The sequence below is a fragment of the Pseudochaenichthys georgianus genome, chromosome 8 (genome assembly GCF_902827115.2).
Source record: "Pseudochaenichthys georgianus chromosome 8, fPseGeo1.2, whole genome shotgun sequence".
Lineage (NCBI taxonomy): Eukaryota > Metazoa > Chordata > Actinopteri > Perciformes > Channichthyidae > Pseudochaenichthys > Pseudochaenichthys georgianus.
The window spans coordinates 17211583-17235833 of record NC_047510.2 but is presented as its reverse complement, the minus strand read 5'-3'; the positions used below and the strand labels follow the sequence as shown (position 1 = coordinate 17235833).

Here is a 24251-nt window from a genome sequence, read left to right as displayed (position 1 = left end):
GTGGGGTGTGGCCAGGGTTGGGTTGTAACGGAATACATGTAACGGCGTTACGTAATCAGAATACAAAAATCAAGTAACTGTATTCAGCTCGTGTTACATTTGAAAAACGAGTAATCTGATTACAGTTACTTTCGTAAACCTGAAGTGAATACATTTTGGATTACTTATTGGAATTATTGGTGGAAAGATTTCCTCACAACATGTAATATTCATTACTAAAGGTACAGCCTTGTCTGGTTTCTTGCTCAAGGGCACCACGGCAGGGCAGGAGGTGAACTGGGACCTCTCCAAGTAGAAGTCCACACTCCAAATAGGTCTGGTCGGGGACTTGAACCGGCGACCCTACGGCTCACAGTCCAAGCCCCTACTGACTGCCATAGATTTAGTCCCTAATTTTGCTCTCAAAATGGACCAGATTGATGCATTTAACTTCGACATTTAAAAAAAAATCTTCCCGGGGGAGCTTGCCCCCGGACCCCCCTAGAGGAGGTGAGGTCCACCACCTGCCCACACCCCCTGTTAAATTGTCTCACCCACATTGAGGATGCTTCGTACGTCGCCCATGTTTTATTCCATGTGTCAAGTCAGGCAAATTGGGTCAAAATGTTATTGCATCAATGATCTGTTAACATTAAAATCACTAAATATATGCCGTAACTATTTTTGCTCTAGGCAACTCAAGGGCTCAGGTAATGTGATTACTATATGAATAATTGTCCAAAATAACATTAAAGGCATAGGGTTTTTTGTTAAGTAACATACTTTCGTCGCCGGCCGGCCGATACATGCCGCGCATTAAGTGGGCCTGTCTGTCAATTAATCCCCGGGCCACTTTTTCCCCCCAGTCCGCCCCTGTTCCCCAGTAACAGAAATTATCAATCTAAATCGAAGAAGAGGTCAGAAATGTATAGAAACCAATGGGTGCCATGTCTTGGGAAACAGCCGGTCAAAAACTGAGCACAATTGAAAATGTTCCAGCAGCGATTAATCGGTCAACTCAAACAAGATTTGTAGTTAAGGAAAACAGAAAGTAGTGGAATCCTTTAACTGTAGTGTTGCTACAGGTTATTAAACCGTAACAGCAGTGGGACATAAAGGACTTCTTTGTTGCTGGATAAAGCACAGGGAGTGGAAACCAGTGGTACTGGGAGACAGTGGAGAAAGCACTGTATGACTTTACTATCGGGCCTTTGAGTGTTGTCGTTGTTAAGGAAGCAAAACAACCACACAGTGTCTTGAATTCAAATTGCTCTCTTGGTAATAGAGGTTGAACAAGATGGCACACTGTAAGTCTGGCAGAGATTTGTTGATTTAAAGGCTCTATTGCTAAGGATTAATGCCGGAGTTGCATCATTAAGGTGACACTAATAGTTTGGGCTCTCTGGATTTTTTAGACAATCACGGCCGTTGCCTCAGATCTGGTCTCTGAGGTAATATGTCCCGATGATTAAACATCCACAGAGAGAGGAGAAAGGGAGTTGGGGTGCAGACCCTTCCCTCCCTGCTGCTGGAGTCAATGCAGGGCCAAGCCAAACAGCTGATTCATGAGTCCGACATCAGGAGAGCACATGTGCAGGACTTACAGGAAGAAAGGCTGCAGGCAGGGTAGAATCTTAATGCTTCTGGACTCATTCTGATCTCACGCCAGGGAGACATGGTTGCTTTGTGCTCTGGCATTTTACACCCACAATCCCCAGTGTGAACCTCTCCTCAGCCATCCCTCAACCTCACTGATGGCCACATACCAAATTGAATCCTGTTTAACGAGCAATTTAGCCCCACCTTCATAACTACATCATGGCCCTGATTCCCAGGATATTAAAGGGGGAGGAGTAGGCCTTGATCTAGAATAGTAACTGAATTAATGAAACGTGTGATTTTTTACTTCTTTCCCATAAATCATGAACTGAATTAAGCAAGATTCGTTTCCAACACCTGCGTTAGTTGTCATGAGTGAGGCGTATGGCTGCCAAGCATTTTGAAATAGATCACATAAAACGCATGTAATTGCTAATATTGGAAAACTACAACAAATAAAAAACATACGAGTGTGTGCGCATCTGTATGTGTGTGTGTGTGTGTGTGTGTGTGTGTGTGTGTGTGTGTGTGTGTGTGTGTGTGTGTGTGTAATCCTGTCCCCTTTAAATCTTTCCGAAAGCTGTTGAAAAATATTTATATAAGAAGAATTGGGGTGCCGGGGGGGAGGAGGGGTTTGCTGCCTTTAAGGATGCCTTTGGTTATGTTTGTTTGTTCTGAATTTATGTATAAAATGTGAAACAACATAAAAAGATATAAGAACACCCACAAAAGAAACTAAATATGATAAAGTAGCATGAAAAGAGTAAATGTACCTAGTTACCTTCTGTCACTGCTTATGAAAAAGTGTCATAGTAAAAGCCAACTTAAATGTACCATTTGTTTTAATATACCTGGAGCACTTGACTGCATCATTAAATAAAACCAGAGCAAGCAAATGAATACAAACTAGTTGTTTAGAGATCTATATATTATAATGATAGTCACTTCTACTGCCAACAATGAGGTCAGTCTTTCATTTACTGGACTCACTGATTCTGAACAAGCCACAGCTATCCTCCTACACATGAACACACCAACAAACACTTCTTAAAAACTATTTATTTTGGAGAGAGGGCATGACATATAATATATAAACACTGTCATTAAAACATACTATTCTTTTCTTGCTGTAAAATACATTTGATACATTAGACTTTGCACTGCAAGTCCTGTTGTGATACATCATTTATAATATATAGATCTCTAAACAACTAGTTTGTATTCATTTGCTTACCACAGGGTTCTTTATCCTACTGTCTTTTCCTTAAAAATAACGTTTTTTTCAACTTTATTGAAAATAACAACTTTATCTCAAAATCAGAAAATGTGTCATAACTTATCTCCTCGAGAAATAAGCTTAAAGATAACATGCTGAGACTTCTAGGATCTCTTTTTGTTTTCACAAAGCGAGGTTTTCATTTTGTTTATTACTTTTACTTGCAGACATGTGCTTCCATCCTATGCGTTAAGTGCCGATCAGATAAAGTGAGTTTGCAAACACTACTGCTAAGATAAAGTTAAAAGAAATGTAGCCGCTTAACACCTGTATTCTATCATCTTAACTTTAACTAACACGTTAGCATGTTGATGGTATTTAGCGCAAAGCACAACAGGTGGCCTCACAGAGCAGCTAGCATGGTAAGATTCTCAGACCTTTTTAATGATCCAAATCTGATCAGATCTGAGTCACATTTAAAGAGTCGATGACCATCAGTTTGTGTATCAATATTCAAACACCCATCATTTTTTTATTTGTTCCAAATACCAAGTCATTACTTTGAAATAAGTATTTGTTATTTTTAGTTTCTCCTTATATTGAGACACATTCATCATCATTATTTTGAGAAACAGAGTAATTACCTTTTAAATAATTATTCATTATTTAAAGTTGCACATTATGACTTACAGATTCCCATCACATTGGCAGAAGTTGATTAGTTTGACAGATATTTGGTTAAACATCCACATCTTGGATGAATTCAACTTTTGGCACTAGAGGAAACATTAAGTAATCACTAAAGTAATTACAGTTCATCTGCAGGGACATAAATGTGTGTGCAAATGTCATTGCAATCCATTGCATATTTGAGAAAATTTCACATACTCAATAGGATGTTGCCCTCTGAGAACCATGAATGTCAGACACCAAATGTAATGACAATCATCTTAATTCCAGAAATATTTCAGTCTGGACTAAAGTGATCGCTGATAATTCATTATATGCAAACCCAACATGTTCAATTCAAGATTTAACTGCTCAAACAAATACTTTGACATATAACATCTAAAGGTTGAAGAGCGAGAGGGACGCAGAGGGAGGCAAACATTCACAAAGCGCCTTGAATGTTGAACAGCTGCCAGCTCCTTCTGTTCCGCCTTAATATAGGGACATTATTACATACAGAAATGTTCATCCTCAAGCATATTGCTATAATTTCTTTGACAATTCTGCGTTTGTCTTTTACCAGGTAGAGTGAATTGATTCATTTTGAGGGAAAACTAATCTATTTATGAAAAACAGGCTGCATGTACAGCTTCATTGTGAAAAACAAACAAAAGCTTAAACAGAAAAATACTTCAATCCACTGTAGCCATGTCTAGAATCTTTCATTGTGAGGGTTAACCAGAATGAATCAATCCATAAAGGCAATAAAAACCAAACCTGTCAAAAGCAATGCATCTCTCAAGAAAAAGGCCCTTTGTTCAATACAATCTGCTTTCCCATCTCACAGCCAGACACTGTTGCAGAAATCTCTCCTTCCTGTGTGTGCCTTCTGTTTTCCTTCATGTGAAAAAAAGGAAGAACATAAATGAGGGAGAGCAAGAGAAAGAAATGCGTGCATCAATCAAGTCGCTTCTACTGCCAACAATGAGGTCAGTCTTTCATTTACTGGACTCACTGATTCTGAACAAGCCACAGCTATCCTCCTACACATAAACACACCAACAAACACTTCTTAAAAACTATTTATTTTGGAGAGGGCATGACATATAATATATAAACACTTTCATTAAAACATACTATTCTTTTCTTGCTGTAAAATACATTTGATACATTCGACTTTGCACTGCAAGTCCTGTCGTGATACATCATCATTTATAATATATAGATCTCTAAACAACTAGTTTGTATTCATTTGCTTACCACAGGGTTCTTTATCCTACTGTCTTTTCCTTAAAAATAACACTTTTTTAAACACTGAACATATTTTAGCTGCCTTTAACCTGTAGCAGCCCCAGAGAAAGTTCTTATATTAGCTTTAAGGCAGCAGGAAGCATTTTGCCCAGAAATTCATTAAATACTGGAGTCGTCTGAACCCTGGGATAAACAAAGTCGTCGTATGGGATGAACAGGGAACTCTGCGCTCCAGCACTGGCTCTGATCCGGCTCGTCTTTGGCTCACACACGCTTTCATTACTGAGATCACAGAAAAGTACTCCCAGCAGTTAAGCAGTTAAAGGCTTCATTCATGACACCTTATCGATGTGTCAAAGCGTTATAAGTTATAAGTAAAAGTTTCCTAAGAATGTGTGGAAAGGTTTTTTAGCTGGAAGAGGAACCAGACAGGCAGAGTGTGTTTCTCACCCATTCTTCTTTTATAAACCCCAATGTCTGCAAAACCAGCTGCTTTCAATGATTTACTTAGTCCTGAAAGTATCATTAGATATGACACAGTCTAAATATAAAAAATATATTTATACATATTGGCTTATAAAACATCGAATTGGGATAGACATGGGGATATAAATAAAGTTTTAACATTTTTCACATTTGAAGTTAACAATATTTATGAATTTGGTAAAGAGGACAAAAACATTCATTTGACATAAAAGTGCATCTGATTTAAAATGGATCCTCAAACTAAGGCTTCTCAGTCAGGAATGTTTGGGCCAGACATATTAGGCAAAAGCCAACGGAAATATATTTTGTACTTTTAACAGTTTAAAGCATCTGCCCAACTTTCGTATAAAACTGAACAAGTCTGAGGCATTTCATCGGCCCCTTTTTGGCACTTTGTCGGCTGAGAACACCTGTGATGCTGAAGAGCTACAAGAAGAGAATGGCAGGTAGATGGATAAGTCACATTGAGGCGAAATGTAAAACATGAGAGAGAAGTCAAAAAGAAAAATCCACCCTCATCTCATCGGACACTGTTATATCTCATCCTCATACTTCTACAGTTAGGAGGCAGCAATAGTGATTGTGGAGGGAGTGTTTTCTGCTTTGGAGAAACATTTCAAGTTGTATCTCTGACTTAAATCAGGTCCGGTGGCTGCATAGCCTCAGTTAGAAGCTCTATTATTACAATCACCACTCTGGAAGGCATTTCCAGAGTCTTCAAAACTCACCGAACCATCTTGATGAAAAAAACATCCACTTTGCTGCACTATGATAAAGAAAACGTGTCAGTGGAGAAACTTCTTGTTGCTCTTATACATTTTTACCGGTTTACTAAATGATGTTAAATTGTGGAACTGAAATAAAGACTTGTTCTGTTATATAAACTCCAGTGTAGCTACTCTACACATATCTCCAACATCTGTGTTTCATTCAATATACTCAATCATCTAGTAAGCAATACATCAAACATAGCTTTTAACTACTCTAAGATCTTAGTTTTCTTGAAAAAGAAACTAGACAAAGAGGAGGGGGGGGAATAATGAACACTGTTGTGCACCAGGTGTGTGCTGAAGCTTTGAAATGATGTCAAATGCCTGATCCCTGCCCAAAGAAGTGAACGCAAATACAGGAGAGGCAACTGGATGAATAAACAACTGTAGCATGACTTAATGATGCTGTCTTTGGAGTGCATCATTTGTGCACATAAGAGTGTTTGTAAGGATCCTCTGCCCACCAGATACTTAATGTTTTGTTTCCCCCTGGTGGTGACTCGTGTAAGAGCATGTACTGGCATTGGTATTCAAGAAATAGATGTTGCTGTTGGACGTGGGGGAAGAGGCACGTTGGGTTTTACACTGACTTCTAGTCCAGTTCCACGTCCGGATTTCTGCCATGGATGGGTTCCAAGGAAGCTACAGATACCGATTAGGCTAGTCTGTGCTAAAAAGTTAGAAACCGGGCAGGTTTCAGCACAGAATCTGGGAGAAGGGATGTCTGAGCAGCTCCTCAGCACTGGGTCTGTGTTTGGCCTCCACAAAAATGCAGCTGATCAAGTCCCGTGCCTGGTCCGAGGTGTGTGAAGGCAGCAGTGGGTTGGTGGGCTGGGTGGCGATCTTGAATATGGCCGCCATGGCCTCGTATTCAGCCCATGGAGGCTTTTCCGTCAGCATCTCTACCACAGTACAACCAAGGCTCCTACAAAAAAGAAATGACGTTAAAATACATTTAGCAGACGCTTTTATATAAGGCGACTTACACAAAGTGCAATCAACCATAAAGACTCTGAACAGCAACAAGCCTGCAAGTAATCTAGTCACAAAACAAGCTGAAACAAATACCACATACAGGAATGGGAGCTTTACTGAGAACCTGGAACATACCAACCTCTGTTACGACCTGTCTGACTGGCCTTCGCCAATCACATCACAACACTCATGGTTCACCACCCAATCAGATTGCATGAGGGAATGTTGCCTGCTCTGTGTGGGAGTGTGGTAGACCGTGGGTTACATACTGCAGGCTTTACTCACTTTATTTTTTATAAATCTTCCCTCTGAGAGCACAGAGCTTCTACCACTAGAACCAACTCAAAATGATGATGGGAATGAAGGTTACTACATGATACAACACCTAACAACTACATTTAAAAAGCCAATATGTTTGTGTTTTCATGGAAGTCACACAAGTACAATGGACTGCATTATATGTATTTTGTATCCGGTCTTTCTGAGTCCTCAAAGAGCTTATAAATACACCCTTCACGCATTCACACACATTCATACGAAGGCAGGGGCTTCCATGCAAGGGGCTACCTGCTCAAGGAAGCTAACACTCACACACATTCACACACCATTTCAATGCCATCAAGAGCAATTTGGGGTTATCTTGCCCAAGGATACATCGACATGGTAACTGCAGGGTAGTAGCAGCACCATTTATAATCTGCTCTACAGCTTTGGGTAAGCAATTAAGTATTCTTCCAGGTATTAAACAAAATGGGTTATATATATATATTTCAATATTGAGATGTATGCACCTTATTTAAAAACATAATTTAAATTAAGTTGGCTAGGGAAAGCATAAATATGAAAATCTACAATTTGTGCTCCGAGAAACTGCTTCAATTAGAAGACCTTCTTACCTAATATAAATATAGCTTAAGCAAGACTTATATCCCTGAAACATGTACTGTACTTGATTATCTGGGATCAAACATTGAGCTGGAGCGCTGTGCATCTCCTGGTCTTACCAGACGTCAGCTTTCCTCCCGTAGCCCTCTCCACTGATCACCTCGGGGCTCATCCAGTACGGGGTGCCGGTCACAGAGCGGATGCCGGTGCCAGACATGCAGATGGTCTGCAGCCTCTTGCTGGCTCCAAAGTCTCCGAGCTTCACGTTGCCCTCTGAATCCCGCAGGATGTTGGCACCTGAGTTGACATGGAACACGTAAATATTTGATCCCCTTTCACATACTGTCAAACATGTGTATATCAAAACTCTGTCTAAACATTGATCTAGTGTCAAAATGGTTACTCTAGCCCCTGTGTATTAACAGGACTACCTTTGATGTCCCGGTGTACGATCATGTTGCTGTGCAGATAGGACATGCCCTCCAGGATCTGTCTTGTGTACTTCCGCGTCACGTTTTCTGTCAACGCCCCGTAGGCCTTCAGCTGATCTTTGACTGAACCCTGATAGGAAACAAGCAAATGCTAAACACACCAGCACACACACTGTGAGCACATTACGATTTAAGACCACCAGTCTACCCCCTCACTGAAGGTCTAAACCGGGAACACAGTCAGGATGTAAAAAGAAACACATATAGAACAAAACTTAGAAAATGTCACATTTGGAGAAAGTAAGTTAATTGAGAAAAAGTAGTCATGTAAAAATAGACTGATAAACAAACAAAAGTAATCACATTGTTTGCAGTGTAATTTAGCTGATGCGTGCTTGAATTGATATTGGAAAACAACAATCTTGGGTTGATCGAGAGACTACTCGGCGTTGATCTGCTCGATGGTCATTATTTGTGGATGCCAAGAACTAGAACTGACTGACTGCAACAATCTGACGTTTGTTTCTTCTGGTTCTTGACCTGCTTTAGTACGTAACGCAATCTTTCATTATCTCTTTAATCTCACTACTTATTTAGTCCTGAAAGAAGTTGGTTACACAACTATGGCTCAGTATCCCCAAACTGAAACAATGTTACTGAGTTCCTAGAAAAGGTTCCTGGAAAAGTATCTGCAGTTGAAAAGAAAAAAGGTATTTAACTTAATAATGGGCATCATTTCAGATGGAAGGAACAGAGGAAATATGCCAAATCCATCCATCCATCCATCCATCTTCTCCCGCTTATCCGTGGTCGGGTCGCGGGGGTAGCAGTTCCAGCAGAGAGCCCCAAACTTTCTTTTCCCTGGCGACATCAACCAGCTCTGACTGGGGGATCCCAAGGCGCTCCCAGGCCAGCGAAGAGATATAATCCCTCCACCTGGTCCTAGGTCTACCCCTTGGTCTCTTCCCAGCTGGACGTGCCTGGAACACCTCCCTAGGGAGGCGCCCAGGTGGCATCCTAACTAGGTGCCCGAACCACCTCAACTGGCTTCTTTCGACGCGAAGGAGGAGCGGCTCAACTCCGAGTCCCTCCCTGATGACCGAACTTCTCACCTTATCTCTAAGGGAGACACCAGCCACCCGGCGGAGGAAACCCATCTCGGCCGCTTGTATCCGCGATCTCGTTCTTTCGGTCATGACCCATCCTTCATGACCATAGGTGAGGGTAGGAACGAAAATGGCCCGGTAGACAGAGAGCTTTGCCTTCTGGCTCAGCTCCCTTTTCGTCACAACGGTGCGGTAAAGTGACTGCAATACCGCTCCCGCTGCTCCGATTCTCCGGCCCATCTCACGCTCCATTGTTCCCTCACTCGAGAACAAGACCCCGAGATACTTGAACTCCTTCACTTGGGGTAAGGACTCATTCCCTACTTGGAGTGAACAGTCCATCGGTTTCCTGCTGAGAACCATGGCCTCAGATTTGGAGGTGCTGATCCTCATCCCAGCCGCTTCACACTCGGTTGCGAACCGATCCAGTGAGTGCTGAAGGTCGCAGACCGATGAAGCCATCAGAACCACATCATCTGCAAAAAGCAGTGGTGCAATCCTTAGTCCACCGAACTGCAGACCCCCCCCCCCACGACTACGCCTCGAAATCCGATCCATGTATATTACAAACAGGATTGGTGACAAAGCGCAGCCCTGTCGGAGGCCAACCCTCACCGGAAATGGGTCCGACTTACTGCCGAGGACCCGGACACAGCTCTCGCTTTGGGAGTACAGAGATTGGATGGCCCTGAGTAGAGACTCCCTCACCCCATACTCCCGCAGCACCTCCCACAGTACCTCCCTGGGAACCCGGTCATACGCCTTCTCCAAGTCTACAAAACACATGTAGACCGGATAAGCGTACTCCCAGGCCCCCTCCAGGATCCTTGCGAGAGTAAAAAGCTGATCCGTCGTTCCACGACCAGGACGGAATCCGCATTGTTCCTCCTCAATCTGAGGTTCGACAATCGGCCTGACCCTCCTTTCAAGTACCTTGGAGTAAACTTTCCCGGGGAGGCTGAGTAGTGTGATGCCTCTGTAATTGGCACACACCCTCTGATCCCCCTTTTTGAAAAGGGGGACCACCACCCCGGTCTGCCACTCCTTCGGTACCGTTTCCGACTTCCACGCAACGTTGATGAGACGTGTCAACCATGACAGTCCCTCAACACCCAGAGCCTTCAGCATTTCCGGGCGGATCTCATCCACCCCCGGGGCTTTGCCACTGTGGAGTTGTTTAACGACCTCAGTGACCTCCCCCCGGGAGATTGGTGTTGATCCCCCGTCATACTCCAGCTCTGCCTCTAACATAGAGGGCGGAGTTGTCGGGTTCAGGAGTTCCTCAAAGTGTTCCTTCCAACGCCCCAACACTCCATCAGTTGAGGTCAACAACGTCCCATCCTTACTGTACACAGCTTGGATGGTCCCCTGCTTCCCCCTCCTGAGGTGTCGGACAGTTTTCCAGAACAACTTTGGTGCCGCCCGAAAGTCCTTCTCCATGTCTTCTCCAAACTTCTCCCACACCCGCTGCTTTGCCTCGGCCACGGATGAGGCTGCTGCCCTTCGGGCCTGTCGGTACCTTGCAACTGCCTCGGGAGTCCCCCGGGATAACAAATCCCTGAAGGCCTCCTTCTTCAGTCGGACGGCTTCCCTGACCACCGGTGTCCACCAGGAGGTTCGAGGGTTACCGCCCCTTGAGGCACCTAGGACCTTGAGACCACAGCTCCCCACCGCGGCTTCGGCAATAGAGGCTTTGAACACCGACCACTCTGGTTCAATGTCCCCAACCTCCACAGGAATGCCCGAAAAGCTCCGCCGGAGGTGTGAGTTGAAGGCCTCCTGAACTTGGGCCTCCTCCAGACGTTCCCAGTTCACCCGAACTACACGTTTGGGCTTACCAGGTCTATCCAGAGGCTTCCCCCGCCACTCGACCCAACTCACCACCAGATGGTGATCAGTTGACAACTCCGCCCCTCTCTTTACCCGAGTGTCCAAAACATACGGCCTCAGGTCCGATGATACGATAACGAAATCGATCATGGACCTTCTGCCTAGGGTGCTCTGGTACCACGTATACTTATGAGCATCCTTATGTTCGAACATGGTGTTTGTTATGGCCAATCCATGACTAGCACAGAAGTCCAGTAACAAACCACCACTCCGGTTCAGATCAGGGGGGCCGTTCCTCCGAATCACGCCCCTCCAAGTGTCTCCATCATTGCCCACATGTGCGTTGAAGTCTCCCAGCAAGACTAAGGAGTCCCCTTCAGGAGCCCCATACAGGACTCTTTCCAGGGTCTCCAAGAAGGCCGAATACTCTGAACTGCTGTTGGGTGCATAAGCACACACAACAGTCAGAGTCTCAGATATGCCAAATCACACTTCCTAATGCCAACATCACCAGATGAATATCAAATCAAAACATTTAGTCATGGGAACAAATGGATGCCCTCCGTTTGCCTTACTCATGTCTTTTTTGGCTTTAAATAATTGCCCTGTGACATAATGTTGGATGCCAACTTGTCTTTGAACAAATAAACTGAGGTTAGGGAATTATTGTCATTTGTTCAACCAGCGAAAAACAACATTTATCTGTTCCCTAGCTGGATCTCAGAGAATAAAATCTGCTGGGACTCACCCCCGGCATGTACTCCATGAAGATGGTGAGGGTCTTCTCATTGTGGTCCCTCAGAGAGCCGTAGTACTGAACAATGCGCTCGTGGTGCAGATTTTTCAGCAACTGGATTTCACACTCCAAAGCGCTCACCTCCTGTACAGACACAATGAGAAGCAGGGAGATTACAACACGAAGACTCAACCGCTCAGACATAAAAGCTCAGATTTCTGAACAATGCCGCGTTGTTTTCATTTGTAAACAAAATGCACTTTCCGGACATGCCAGAGACATGAATGCTCTGTCATATCTGTTACTGCTGATGACAACACATCTAACCATAAACACAGGAATGACAAACAGTTATTAATCGCTGCATGTTGAGCCAAATGTGAAACCTTGAGTAAAGAGAGTAGATTTATACCAATTGCACAGTCCCCCAATAGAAGAGAGGGAAGTCACATTATCCCAACACAGAAGCCGGTTTTAAAGAAACAACAGATTCAAATGTGCTACAAGCTGGGAGGGGGTGAAGGGGTAATGAAAGGCCAAGGCAATGACCGCCCCCCCCCCCCACCACAACATCCGTCTCCTTTTTAGACACAGGAAGTGAAAGTGCATTTTTCCTCTGTGGAAGACAGGAAAACCCATTAAAATGGGGAAGAGGGGGGTTGAGGGAAGAAAATAATCTCTTCTACGCTTCATCAGTAAAAAGTTGTTTTCACTTGGATTTCAAAGTCATGTTTTTATAGCAACTTGAGTTAATATCGAATTGTAAATAGTGGTTATCTTCTCCCTCAGTACCAGAAAGATGAAAGGGGAAGGCATAAGACAACCAAGCTTTCTGTGTCTGTGAAAACATGAACATTTGATCTCCATGTGCCTCACCTTGCTCGTCTCAGGACTCTCTGGATCAAACTGGACCTGCTTGGCAGCCAGTTCTCTCCCAGTATCCACATCGTAACACAGGTACACACGACCGAACGCTCCCTGGCCCAGAAGCTTCCCCCGCCGCCATGTCATCGGAGCACTGGGTGCTGCAAAGAAACATCACCGCTGTTTATTTGTTAATAATAATGATAAATGACAGGAGCTGTCACTACAGTAGCTAGTAGGTGGGTTCGAAACCCGAGCCCGCCAAAGTTTTCAGGCAATGTCTTCCCCTCTATCTCTCAATTTAACACCCTCTCTGGAATAAAGGCACTCTGACCCAAAAAGAAATCTTTAAAAAAAATGTACGTTGATTACTTTTTAACATTATACTCAAAGGGCCAGTAAATATCACCCCGGGCCGCCAATTGAATAGCCCTGGCATATGGTACAGTTAGCATAGGAATCTGACACACCTTTTAAGTATCGTTTCTAATTTCCTGCTAAAAGTCAACTCTCGAGGAAAAACTTAATTCGATGATTAGGTATATATATTAGCCATTGAACCCTGCAATGCATTATCTAGATAATAAGGACACTTTGTTTTGAGTCTTAATGGAGCAACACTCACACTTGTGCGCGACAGGACGCTCTTGAGGCCGCAGCCTGCCCTGAGCGTCGACATGCTGCCAGCTGCCCACACTCTCCTCGCTGCCATTGAGCGACCGGCGCGAGGGCACCAGAGTGAACAAGTTCCCCTGGGGGCGGCGGATCCTCGGGAACGTCCGCCGGCCTGAAGGAGAGCAGGAAAGAGGATGGCCCAGGTTAAACATCTCATGACAAACAGAGGAGATTAAGAGAGGAAATGGTCAAAAGAGAAAGCATGAGAAATAAGCTACATTGTCAGATAAGATACCAATGCCGGTCTTACCTTCACTGTGGTCTTTATGATGCAGGGAGACGTGATACCTACGAGGAAAGGTGCCTCCTTTCCCTGCTACCCTGTCATACACATGATTCTCCCGGTCTGAAAGTAAATATCAAAAAGGTCAAAGATCAGGAGGATTAGCCTGTAATTTAAAACAGTTTAGCTCAGTTGCTCACTGAGTCACATGAGCTACATTATGACTCTCCCTTGAAGACTATACTTTTGTAGAACAAGGCAGATCTGGACTTGAAAAATAACTGTAGTTGTAGATTTTATTAGCTTTGGTTCATTTATAAAAGGCCTGGCCAGGACTAGTATTTACAGTTTTATTTTATAAATGTGGCTTTTGGTTTGCTGTAAACACATGAACTCTTATGCATCGCTCACAGTGTCCTGATGGTTAAAAATCAACACAAAGAACGCTTCAACTCATAATATCTGACTGAATTGCTTGAACACAGTATTTGCCAACGGGGAATGAGAATATCATGGCAGCTCTCACCTGAGCCCTCCTGACGATTATCAGGATAACTCTTTGCTCTATGCATTCGGGACTTTCTCAGTGAGGGGCTGGACGAGAGGAGAAGAAAGGAAGAGGAGTAAGAGATGTTGTCATTTGAGTGATAACATAAAATAAAAGCCAGAAAAATAAGAAATATGAAAGAAGAAGTGAGTCTCTGGCAGGCAGATCTGCACTCCTACCTGTCTGAGTTGCTGTCTAAAGACTGACAGCTGCCAGAAACAGAATTGTCTGCACTGCTCCAAGGATCCAGCACCTGCACAGTGGGAAATAAAGGTGCTTTGTGAACACACATTCATTTCAGCAAAAGCAAATTCCACCTTAAAACAGAATGTATTTAAGAACACTTGAATCAATAAGCTCATGTTTCAATGGCTCCTCTTGCAATGTATAGATGGACACATTTGTTTGACCTTTTACCAACACCTTTACAGTGTCTTGCAAACTTGAAGAAAACGTATTGAACCTTTGAAGACGAGGTATTTATGGGATAACATCTCAGATACACAACACGTGATTTATACTTTAAGGTGGATTTTCTTAATATCGAAGCAATGACTCACACACTGATCGCTGGTCTCAGGGATGAACTCCCCCTCGCTGTTGATGCTGGTGTATGAACCTTGGCGGGCGATCCTCTGCTGGCGTTCAGGCACGTAGCCAGGAGGCGGTGAGCTTCGCCCGGTGTTCTGAGAACCTAGGATAAGAAAGGAGTAAAGATCATAAAGGAAACATTAGATATATGAGAAAAAACTCACAACTACAACAATTACACTAAACAATGGAGGATTAATACACACACACACATCACCACTAAACTCTTTTTTATTGCTGCCCTCTACAGGCCTGAAACACACAGCAACAATATGCTGTGAGGAAATCAGTTGATTTCATGATAATGATATTTGCCTAATTTTTAACAAAATGCCTTCTTCATTTATGTTGAGATGTATTTGGACATCAAGCAGCACTAAAAGCAAATACGCAGTACTTGATGCCACATTCATACAACTCACATACATGCAACTACTGTCATGAATAAATGTTATTTTAATATTTAGAAACCCTCTCCCCCAAAAAGAAAAAAGAAAACATCTGTACAAATACTGATAGCTTCCATTCTGAGTGAAAAGAGCAACAACTGAGAGTCTTAATATTTATGGTGCTGTCAAAGTCCAGCTCTGAGGCCTTCCTGCAGTCACTTCATCATAAACCAGGCCACTGCTCCACGACACTAATAGCATTCTGTAATCTGATTGGCTGATGTCCAGCAGGCATCGTCTAGTGATGGTGAACGGGAAAAGGAAGTGGAGCCATTGCTAAAAGGGGAAGCCAAAGAGAAGGCGACACACAAGGAAATCCAGGAAGTAAAAAAGAAAGTGGCAAAAGCACGACGACATGACAGCTAGCCAAAACTGAATATTATCAAAACGTGTGTTTATATTTCCTACTTTTAGTCACTGGATTCACACTCTTTTTGGAGATAAGATTAAAAAGAAAGTTGAATGGCGGGTGAAGATTTGTACCAGTTGATAGGTGGCGTCCCCTGGGCTCTGACGATTGGTAGGCCGTGCTAACGTCTCCAGTGGACTGTGAGGGTTGGACCCTCACCTGCTTACACGGCACGTGGTGGGAGGGGGAGGGGGCCTGTAGTGGGAAGGAGGAGAGGAGAATAGTAGGCTTAAAAAACATTCAACACACGATGAAACTTCATGTCAGCAAGCCAGTAATGAGGAACTTTGATTTCACAAAACATGGCTCAATGGTGAAGAAATGTCAGTGGTGCAACAATACGCTGTAAATGCATGCCCAGTGGGTGAGTGTGTGAGTATGTGTGTGTGTGCGTGTATTACATTGCTGTGCTCCTGAGTGAGCAGCATGATCCTGATGCTCTTCATGTTGGAGCTGCGGTCCAGCAGGTCGATTGCCTTGTCCAGGTCATCCTGGTCTCGCAGGGGGATGGACAACTGCGAGGAAACAAGACAAACACAGAAAACATCAATATCAACAAAACATATATATATAAACAACCACATACATAAGATTCAAAAGCATACAAACGCTTTTTGAAACATTGTTAAATGTACCAATGTTTAAATGTGTTAACACTTGCATACACACGGACCCACAAAATACGATTTTATTTTAATTCTCGTAAATGAAATACGTGTAGATTCACACAAACATATTTGGAATTGATTGTAGAGCGAAAACTATCAGTTGATTGTTGGAAAATGAATCAATAACTTTATAAAATATATAGATTTATAATAATCCAAACCTTATCCAGCTCTCCACTTTACCTCATTGTTCATATAGTGCAGGTCAAGCTGCTGGCCAAAGACAGTCTTTACTTTCTGGTGGATTTCCTCAAACTGCACAGGCCTTCCAAACATCAGGATCCTACACATTACACAAAACAAGAAGCAAGAAATCATAAACAAACGTTTTAGAAGAGATTTGTACCGGCTGTTAAGGAAACAGCTTTCGACTTACACATGTGCACGCAAAATACACACAAGCTGCTGTTTGTAGTGTGTGCAGATTCCTCCAAGTACACCTTGCATATTTGAGGTCTGTGCTGGCAGCCACAGACTAACCACAGTCCTTTTCCCCTTCCATCCTCCAGCGCACATACCAGTCTGAATTAAGTGCTGGTCTTAGTCTTTCTCATGAACTGGAACATGTGACGAGGACAGCATGCCTGAGTGTGTTTATGTCTCTGTGCGAGTTTATGCTCTCTCTCCCCCTTAGATATGCATGATGCATCACACACACACACACACACACACACACACACACACACACACACACACACACACACACACACACACACACACACACACACACACACACACACACACACACACACACACACACACACACACACACACACACACACCACACACACACACACACACACACACACACACACACACACACACACACACACACACACACACACACACACACACACACACACACACACACACACACACACACACACACACACACACACACACACACACACACACACACACACACACACACACACACAACGTACCTCCTCTCTCCTGAGAACTCAAACTTTATCCTGACATCGTCCTGAAAGAAAACAGATAACACTCAACACACTAGCACAATTAAATGACCATCGTAACTATCAGAGATGTGTTTTTCCCAAAAGAGAAAACTTAAAAAGACTGACTTACTCATGCACTGCCTTATTGACCTTACACAAAGAGTATTCACTGGGAAGAAATATCACTCTGCACCTCCTCCATCGCTACATCACTTGCCAAAAAACCCACTTCCACTTATAACAAGTCCAAACTATTCCCTAGTAACCAAGTTATTGAAGTGGGAACACGGGAGAGAATGGGTTTCCCAGGGGGGAAATCTCTGGATTTAAGCAAACATTACATTGCACATGAGTTGTCTGCTTTGGCTGTTTTCCGTGGCTGCAGCTGCAGTAGAAAGTGAGGGTGGGCTACTTATCCTATACAGGCAAGATATATTTTTAGAAAAGAAGGTGAAAATAACTCAATTTATTAATCAGTGGGTGGTTATCTTGGGACTTCATGTATCACTATGTTAAATTATCTAGTTGTGTCGTCTAGGGGAAATACTATAAAACACGAATATACTTGCACAAGCGCTTTAGTTACACTCTTTGTAGCAGAGGTCTAACAATGTAATACTAACATTGACAGACCACTGGTCATTAAGAAAAAACATAATTTCTCAGCATTTAAGACTCTCCTGAATATTAAAAGGTATTGTAATATATACCAAACACAACTTAAAGACTCTTAACTGTTTAATTTTGAAGCAAATCTCAACACGTGTGTTAAGCTTTTCATTCATGCTGTGGACGGAATCTACAGTAAGACCTACAGTGCTATCAAATGTTTGATTTCTGGTGATGTGGTTGTACCGCACCTGTCTGTTGGCCTGGGCAGGTATCTTGGGTTTGTTGCTGTCATATGACAACACAGGCTGGCGCCGCGTCATCTGGAGGGCAACCAGGTCCTTCATTATAGAGTGGAGAGCCTGCCTCTCGTCTAAAGAGGATAATGAGTTGGGAAAATACACAATTAGAGTGTGGATTGGATAATGGATGGCCTTTGTGTGTCTATTTGATGGACAGAGAGCGGCATCAGCCCCTCAAAGTCATTTCTGCAAAACATTTTTAACTACATCCATATTGAGACTATCCTGTGACAGGGTATTTGAGGCAAATGAGGGAGCCCTGCAGTGTTTTTGATATGCCTATTCCCATGTTTGATCTCAGGGCAAGCTCTGCCTTGGCTGCACTAGCTCATGGAGAGAAAATATTCTCCTTGTGAAGCTTGGACAGACATCATACAGTCCTGGGGCAGCAGAGAGAACCAGACCCCATCTCCATAACGCAGACAAGCAATCCTTCATCCGACAGCGTCTGGAGCAGCAGCTCTCACAGGCCGTGGCCTCAGGGATAGTGTTTGTTGTGAGTGTATGTCCGTCTTTATCTCATGTTGAGAGAAAACCATGCTCATAATGTCTTTCTAACATCAGAATTTAGAGAACTTACTCATTGTGGCAATGTTAGCTCACGTGGTCTTCAAAGCAAGTCCTCAGAAACGCGTCTGTGGTGTGCAAACTCACCAACAGCCTGGAGTGGTAAAACAGAAAATGAATTTGTTTTAAGATAAAGAGTGTAATAACTTACGATGGCACGCAAGCATGTGAGTAAGACAGGAGATGACATATGAAAAAGGTTGTTCAGCATACAAGTACCTCAGCCCATAAAACATTACTCAGTGGTAAATATTATTAACATTAGGACTAAGAAATGGGGAATAAACTGAAGGTTTTGATGACAATGTGGCTTCAACCCTATTTTATGATATGCAAGTAAAAGAAAAGACAGAACATTGTTTACTGTGAACTAACAGAACCAAATGTTCTTTTGCAGTACCTTTTTTCATAGTTCCTTGCAGACATTTAAAAAACATGTAATCTAAGCCTGCACAACACATACCTAAAGATGTGTCTGAGTGAGTGACCTGAACCTTGAGTGAATGAGAAAGTGTGCAATGCATGAGAATGTGAATTGTGTGTTTTGCACAAGAAAAAACATGACAATTGGAAACGGCTGAAATTCAAGCTGCACTGGCAGTGATCAGTATGGCACGGTTTAAAAGGGAAGTTTAACATGGAGTTTTCATCCATTTTAAATATCTACCAGCTTTAAACCTCTCTGATTGCACGAGCTGCAAAAACCCCCAACTCAGCTGGGTTATAGCTCCATTGTTAACAGGGCAATATTACCGGCCTCGTATATGCCGTCAACAGCACTATAAAGTGAGGCATTTCCTTTTATGAAGAGGGTTTCCCCAAATCTGTATTGTTAAGAAATTGAATTCAAAGCCAAGTCAAAGTCAACTTTATTGTCAATGTTCTGTTTGTGAGATACAAACAGGGAGATCGAAATGCTGATTCTCACAACCCTGAGGAATACTGAGTAATTTAACAAAGGAGAACACAAACTTAGTTTTCACAATCACAAAATATGATGGAAAACATTGGTTGGTAAAAAGGTATTGCAATCAAAAGACAATCACCCAACATCTCTACCTTAACTTATCTCTGCAGGGGAGGATACCACAACTCAAATTCTCTTTATGAAACATTTCAAACCTGCATATCTCATTTTGTGAAACTCCTTGGGATTATCTTCATGCTCTGAAACTTGAAGCCAGGGATTGCTGTTGCACTAAATGCTGATTTGGCAGTTCTGTAATAGACAATGATAAAGTGGCCTTTGGTCATTTTGGGTTTCTGGAACTGTGAGCACACTTAGGATAGACTGGCACAGTCCGAAGGCTTTTTGAGAAGAAAACGGTGAGCATCGGTACCTGCGGCAACTCATTGACTCTGTGGATTCTGGGTAATAATCACCCACAGGAATGCCAGGCATGTCTGTCTGTGGTTGGCGGACCGTTACCACGCTGCTTTCAGGCTCCCGCTCTCTCATGTTCTCCTGCCAATGGAGTATAGGTGCCAAGTACCTAAGTCCTTCAACCCTTTGAACTTCATGCATGTGCCCAGGGTTTGGAAGTTTACTTTTGAAATGTAAGTTTCATATTACCCTCTTTTAAAATGTTGTAACTTATGTAACCTTGTTGTGCCATATTATCCCCTGTTTAAGTGTGCAAGTTGCATGGATGTACAATCACTTTAGGACTCTCAGAGCCATCATCTCATCAGTAGAGGTAATGCTGGAGATGTGTGTACCTCAGGTTCCCTTGAAGTCAACAACACAACAACTATCCTCCCTGTCCATTCCCCCAGAGACCCTCTGCTGTCCCCTGCTTTTAATTACCTCCCAGGTGGAATGCAGAGAATTCAATGGAGAAAGAGGCTGCGCTCTACCAGTCCAGTCAGCTGTGCCCGCTTTATTTTTCTTGTATCACATTTCCAGGACTAGCAGGATTTACATGGATTTTCTTCCCCCCTCTCTTTTCTGTCTGCTTTGAGAGGTGTTTAGTCTGAGGCTGTTTTTCCCAGCCACAGTTCTTACTCTGTCTTTGGCCAGTCATGCATCTGGACTCAGTGCTTCGCAGCAAAATTCTGGCCTGATGACTCTCCTGTTTCAGGTGCACGTGTTTTGGGTTCAAGGTAACCCACCACATTTGAATATTGCAATGTTAACAGTCTCAAAATCTCGTTACTTGCCTTGGCTAAAGTTTCAAATGTTGCTTGTAATGTTTCAATACATACATACATACAGATGTATTTGTATAGAAAGATGCCGAGAGATAAGCTCTACAAAATCACAAGGAGTTTTTAAAATCTTCCTATTCTGCATTACAGATGACAACATGTGAAGGTTATAGAAAAGTTAACAAAGATCAGAGAGAAAAAGTCGGAGGGCCTTCTGAGGTCCATACCTGTATCCAGTTGGCACAGCTATAAACATCTATCTTTACATGTCAATAACAACCCATGACACTATCACAGAGAGGGCTTATAGTTTAACTACAATGAACAACAACCACATCTCATTCTTATTTTATGTTTAAAGTGTTCAAACCGGACAAATTAAGCCCTACACTTGTAAGTATTTGAGTACATACATTTCAAATGAATGCAAAGGACTTATTGCAGACCATGAATAACTCTCTACTTAATTGGAAGCTTTATTTATTGGTGCTTTTCCCAATAAATAATAAAGTGAATTATGTACCTAATTTACCTCTGAAAATTAGATACATATTTCACTGCACTTCCTTTCAATGGTGCATCAGGAACTACTCTAGAAGGATTGCTGATTGTGAAGCAGTCTCATTTACTATTGGTAAAATACTTCCTTAATAAGTAAATTAAAACCCATACTCAATTAATTACATATACAAGCATGTGACTTTAAAAAAACAATTATGTGTTCTGTTTGATGTTGTTTTGTTAAATAATGAAGTGTTCTGTCCAAATGTAAACATGGTGGTGCTGTAATTGAGGATGCATGCTCGGCCAACCGACCCTGTGTAAATGAAGATAAATGAACGCAGGGAATGTGATTGAAGACAGTGTTTATTAAACGAATCCTAGAACGAGTTTTGCTCATATTCGGCCATGTATATTTGATTCAGTACGCCTATATAAATATGTATTTGATCTTATATGTAAGATTTGTTTAAATGTTTTTAATTAAAATGTTTATTTACTTATACTGTTTCAACGTTAACATACAATCATATACATTTGTATATCATACTTTCTAACAGTGAACACACACACACACACACACACACACACACACACACACACACACACACACACACACACACACACACACACACACACACACACACACAAACACACACACACACACACAAACACACACACACACACACACACACACATACACACACACACACACACACACACACACACACACACACACACACACACACACACACACACACTTTAATTGAAATCGGAGAATTGGCACAACCTGTAGTTAAAAATGTTCCCACATGACCTGAATGCAGCATAATTCAATCATCAAATACCTGTCATCACTGTCACTTGCACAACTCTCACCTGTGGTTTGCGTCACCGGTGTCTCGCAGCAGGGATGACGCAGTAGTTCCAGCCGTCATTCACGTCCATCGGTGTCCACCGGCAGACCGTCACACCGGTGAGCGTGTGTGAGAGTGGGGCGCCATGGCGGGGCTGACCCCCCCCCAGATAACTCTTCTTCTTCAACGGAAAATTAACGCACTCACACAAACGGATAGTCTCCAGGTTGTAAAAACAAACAGACAGCTGTGATTTGTACACAGAAAATGTTCCAATGGGAAAAAAGCAGGCTACATCAGGCTTCTCCAGCTGTGTCCCAGAGACTAACTCCTGATACGCTGCAGCCTCGGACCTTTGGAAAACTTAAATTTCCAAAACATGTTTGCATTGTTCACAGACGACTCTGCTAAGCATGCAGATCAGGGCGCTGGATACCGCCAATCACGGAGCACAAAAACCACCAAGAAAGGTGTAATAATAACTGTATGGCCTGTTTGAAAGCCATTTGTAAGCAACAGCTTCGCCAGAGGAAAAGACCGAACGATTTCCGTGATTTTGATAGCCCCTCTTCCTGCTAAATTTGCAGATTTTCCTTCTTTGCGTTGCCAGGTTGGAGTCCACAATACAGCAGGCTGCAGATATCCTTATTCTGCATATACTGTCATCTCATTGCAACTTAAATATGGTTTTAAAAAAACATATAAGAATGCATGTGAATGCATAAGAAGTATACTTTATTAAGTGCGCGACATGTTGCAAAAACTGGCTCAAATATACGTTGTTGTACACATAACCTCGATTTATTTTAGGGGAGTTCGATTAACTCCATCGATGTTTTACACCTCGCAGAGCTTCGTACGTAAATTACGGTTGCTAAAAGTATTAAAACTGACTCTAATGTGAAAGAAAACGCAGTCTTTTCTCGGAGTCAGAGTTTGCGTGCAGTTTCTGTAGCAGACTGCAGTCCACAACTGCCCCCCCCCCAAAGCAAAACAAAGTAACAAATAATCTCCAGCCGAATACGTCAAACTTCCTGACAGAAAAAATATCGCCACCGGAACCCGCTTTTTTACACTTCAACAAGTCGTGAACACTTTACTCCAAAGTCGTGTCCATGTTTTCCAAATACTTCACTCTCCGTCCCCCATACGGGTGTAAAAACATGGATTTATTCCCAGGGGGATTTCTGGTTACTAAAGTATCTAAATAAACGCCGTGCTGCATCGGGAGCGCGCTGTTACTCGGTCGAAATCTTTCTGCAAGCGCGCTCACGATATTGTTAAAGGGGCGGACCAGTTGTGACGTAGATCGCTCTCGTGCTGCCTTCATAATTATAGGAAAATCCATATTTAAGGTATCATTGTGCACATCCACGCAGCTTTTTGCCATTATATTGATGCACCAGTGGTAGGGGAAGTATTCATATTCTTTAAGCAAAAGTGTTTTTTCTATTAATATATACCTTCTATTAAATATTCCTTTCTATTATTGATGCAACAGTAAACATTAATAACTACTATACATGTATGCCCACATTGACTCCATAGATCGTATTCCCTGCAAAACACAAATTTTCCATGCACATCTTTTGTTGATGTCTTTATGTTGTTAACCTGTTAACCCTTACCTACTTTGTTGTTGCAAAATAAAATGAAAGATCTAAAAGTATATATACTGTCATAAATACTGTGGTAGAAGTATATAACATGCATTGACAAGTAATCTTCATTTAAGGTCTAATGTAAAATAAGCCTGTATTGGTCCACATTGGGATAATTTGTATGTTGTAGCAAGTTCCAGATCAATAGAGAAATGAAAAAAATAGTATGAGGTTTATGGAAGCTAAAATTAAAAAGTATAAAAAATAAAAATAACGACTTTACTCAATGTTGAAAAATGTCCTCGTGCAATAAGATATCATTATATTATCATTACTAATTCATTT

At 42.4% G+C, this 24251-nt stretch overlaps 1 protein-coding gene across 1 annotated transcript; it reads right to left on the bottom strand.

Annotated features, from left to right (window-relative positions):
- Window positions 1-4532: 4532 nt before the first annotated feature.
- Window positions 4533-23548, bottom strand: map3k3 (mitogen-activated protein kinase kinase kinase 3). Its single transcript, XM_034089228.2, has 17 exons — window positions 22328-23548; window positions 18813-18893; window positions 18182-18303; window positions 17304-17344; window positions 16543-16642; window positions 16093-16206; window positions 15766-15886; window positions 14803-14936; window positions 14422-14495; window positions 14222-14289; window positions 13723-13818; window positions 13423-13584; window positions 12810-12958; window positions 11946-12077; window positions 8262-8391; window positions 7950-8127; window positions 4533-6895 (listed from the first exon to the last, which is right to left on the bottom strand). The coding sequence occupies exons 2-17, from the start codon at window positions 18814-18816 to the stop codon at window positions 6667-6669; spliced, it is 1854 nt and encodes a 617-aa protein (XP_033945119.1). The 5' UTR covers window positions 18817-18893; window positions 22328-23548; the 3' UTR covers window positions 4533-6666.
- Between the last annotated feature and the right edge of the window lie 703 nt (window positions 23549-24251).